General features: G+C 41.4%; 1 protein-coding gene across 1 annotated transcript; it reads left to right on the top strand.

Annotated features, from left to right (window-relative positions):
• The first annotated feature begins 1,448 nt into the window (after positions 1 to 1,448).
• On the top strand, positions 1,449 to 2,186 carry LOC138901276 (uncharacterized). The gene is made up of 2 exons (XM_070189027.1): positions 1,449 to 1,769; positions 2,049 to 2,186. The coding sequence occupies exons 1-2, from the start codon at positions 1,449 to 1,451 to the stop codon at positions 2,184 to 2,186; spliced, it is 459 nt and encodes a 152-aa protein (XP_070045128.1).
• The last annotated feature ends 443 nt before the right edge of the window (positions 2,187 to 2,629 follow it).

Here is a 2,629-nt window from a genome sequence, read left to right as displayed (position 1 = left end):
CTGATGAGCTCCCTGGGATCCCACCGGCCAAGGAGATTGATTTTGGGATTGATGTGATGCCAGGCGTGCAACCTATATCTATTTAGCCCTACTAAATAGCACCGACAGAATTGAAGGAACTAAAGGAACAATTGAAGGATCTGTTAAAGAAGGATTTTATCCGGCCGAGTGTGTCACCTTGGGGCACACCAGTCCTCTTTGTAAGGAAGAAAGATAGGTCACTGAGAATGTGTATCTACTATCGGCAACTCAACAAGGTCACAATCAAGATTAAGTACCCACTGCCAAGGATAAATGACTTGTTTGACCAATTGTAGGGTCTTAAGTATTTCTCTAAAATTGATTTAAGATTCGAATATCACCAATCGAAGATCAGGGAGCATGATATTCGGAAAATAACTTTCAGGACCCGGTATGGGAACTTTGAATTTTTGGTATTGTCTTTTGGACTAACAAATGCCCTGACAGCTTTCATGGATCTTATCAATCGAGTCTTCAAGCCCTTTCTCGAATCTTTTGTGAAAGTGTTCATTGACAATATTCTTGTATATTCACAAAGTCGAGAGGACCATGCCAATCATCTCATGGTAGTTCTGCAGACTCTTTATCAGCACAAGTTGTATGCAAAGTTTTTGAAGTGTGAATTTTTCCTTGAATCTATCACATTCTTGGGTCATGTCATCTCTAGAGAAGGAATTAAGGTTGATCCTCAGAAGATTGCAGTTGTGAAGATGGGTTCTCTACTCTTGCCTCTCTGTTGACTAAATTGACGTAGAAGGAAGTTAAGTTCCAATGGTCCCATGCTTGTGAAAAGAGTTTACAAGAGTTGAAATCAAGATTGACTACGACACCGTTGTTGACCTTGGTAGAGGGTACATATGGGTTTGTGGTATACTGTGATGCTTCAAGGATAGGTATTAAGTGTGTATTGATGCAACATGGTAAGGTGATCGTTTATGCTTCTAGGCAACTCAAGAATCATGAGAAGAACTATCTAATACATGACTTAGAGTGGCAGCGGTGGTATTTGCATTGAAGATTTGGCGTCATTATTTTTATGGAGTCTATGTGGATATATTCACGGACCATAAGAGCCTTCAATATATTTTCAAATATAAGGAATTAAATCTGAGGCTGAGAAGATGGATTGAGTTACTCAAGGACTACGATATCAAAATTCTATATCATCTAGGGAAAGCTAATGTTGTGCCAGATGCTCTATACCGGAAATTTATGGGTAATTTTGCTCACTTGGAGGCATATCAAAGGCCGTTGGCCAAGGAGGTTCATCGGCTGGCTAGTTTGGGAGTTCGTCTTGCATACTCTAGTGAAGGAGGAGTGATTGTGCAAAATAGGGCTGAATCATCGCTTGTTGTGGAAGTGAGGGAGAAGCAATACAACGACCCATTGTTGGTACAATGGAAGGAGGGATTCATAAACATAAAATAATGTCTTTCTCTCTTGGCATAAATGATGGTACACTACGGTACCAAGGGCAATTATGTGTTCCAAATATAGATGGTCTCCAGGAAAGAAGCATGACTGAAGCTTACACTTCTAGGTATTTCGTGCACTCAAGCTCTATGAAGATGTATAATGATCTTAAGGAAGTCTACTGGTGGAATTATATGAAGAGGAGTGTAGCTGACTTTGTGGCAAGATATCCAAATTGTCAGCAAGTGAAGGCCGAACACCAAAGGCCCGATGGGTTTGGCACAGAACCTAGAATTCCAATGTGGAAGTGGGAGATGATCAATATAGACTTTGTGGTGGGATGACCTCGCACTTCTCACAAATTTGACTTGATTTGGGTGATTGTGGATCAACTCACGAAATCAACACACTTCTTACGTATTAAGGCTACCGACACAGCGGAACAATATGCTCAGTTGTATATCAAGGAAATAGTCAAGTTGCACGGCACTCCAGTTTCTATTATCTCAGATCGAGGGGCACAATTCACGACAATTATTTGGAATAAATTTCAGCAAGGGTTGGGTACTCAGGTGAATCTTAGTACAACCTTTCATCCACATACCAATGGGCAGGCAGAGCAGACCATTCAGACGCTCGAGGATATGTTGTCCGCTTGTGTTCTTGACTTCAAGGGTAGATGTGATGATCATTTTCCAGTAATAGAATTTGCCTACAATAACAGTAATCATGCTAGCATCCAGATGGCATAGTTTGAGGCTCTAATAGTAGGAGATGTAGATCTCACATTGGGTGGTTCGAGATTGGGGGAGCAGAGTTGATAGGGAAACACCTTGTGCATCATGATATGGAGAAGGTTAAGGTCATTAAGGATTGGTTGAAAATCTCCCAGAGTTGCCAAAAGTCCTATTCGGATGTACGTCGTAGGGATTTGGAGTTCAAAGAGGATGATTGGGTATTCCTGAAGGTTTCCCACATGAAGGGTATAATGCAGTTTGGTAAGAAAGGGAATTGAGTCCGAGGTAAGTCGGAACGAACAAAATCATTCATAGGATTGGTCAGGTGGCTTACATGCTTAAGCAACCTCCAGAGATGTCCTTAGTGCACCCGGTGTTTCATATGTCTATGTCGAAGCAGGTAGGTAGAGACCTGGCACTCATTGTTCCGATTGGGACTATTGAGGTTAATGAAGAAT

Source organism: Nicotiana tomentosiformis, chromosome 11, assembly GCF_000390325.3.
Source record: "Nicotiana tomentosiformis chromosome 11, ASM39032v3, whole genome shotgun sequence".
NCBI classification, from domain to species: domain Eukaryota; kingdom Viridiplantae; phylum Streptophyta; class Magnoliopsida; order Solanales; family Solanaceae; genus Nicotiana; species Nicotiana tomentosiformis.
The sequence above is the reverse complement of the archived record's forward strand: the minus strand, read 5'-3'. Positions and strand labels throughout refer to the sequence as shown.

Excerpts from the sequence above, each read along its gene's own strand:
- LOC138901276 (XM_070189027.1), top strand. The coding sequence starts at position 1,449 with ATGTCTTTCTCTCTTGGCATAAATGATGGTACACTACGGTACCAAGGG. Across the intron at positions 1,770-2,048 it reads TGATCAATATAGACTTTGTG|GCAGAGCAGACCATTCAGAC; the intron begins GTGGGATGACCT and ends ACCAATGGGCAG.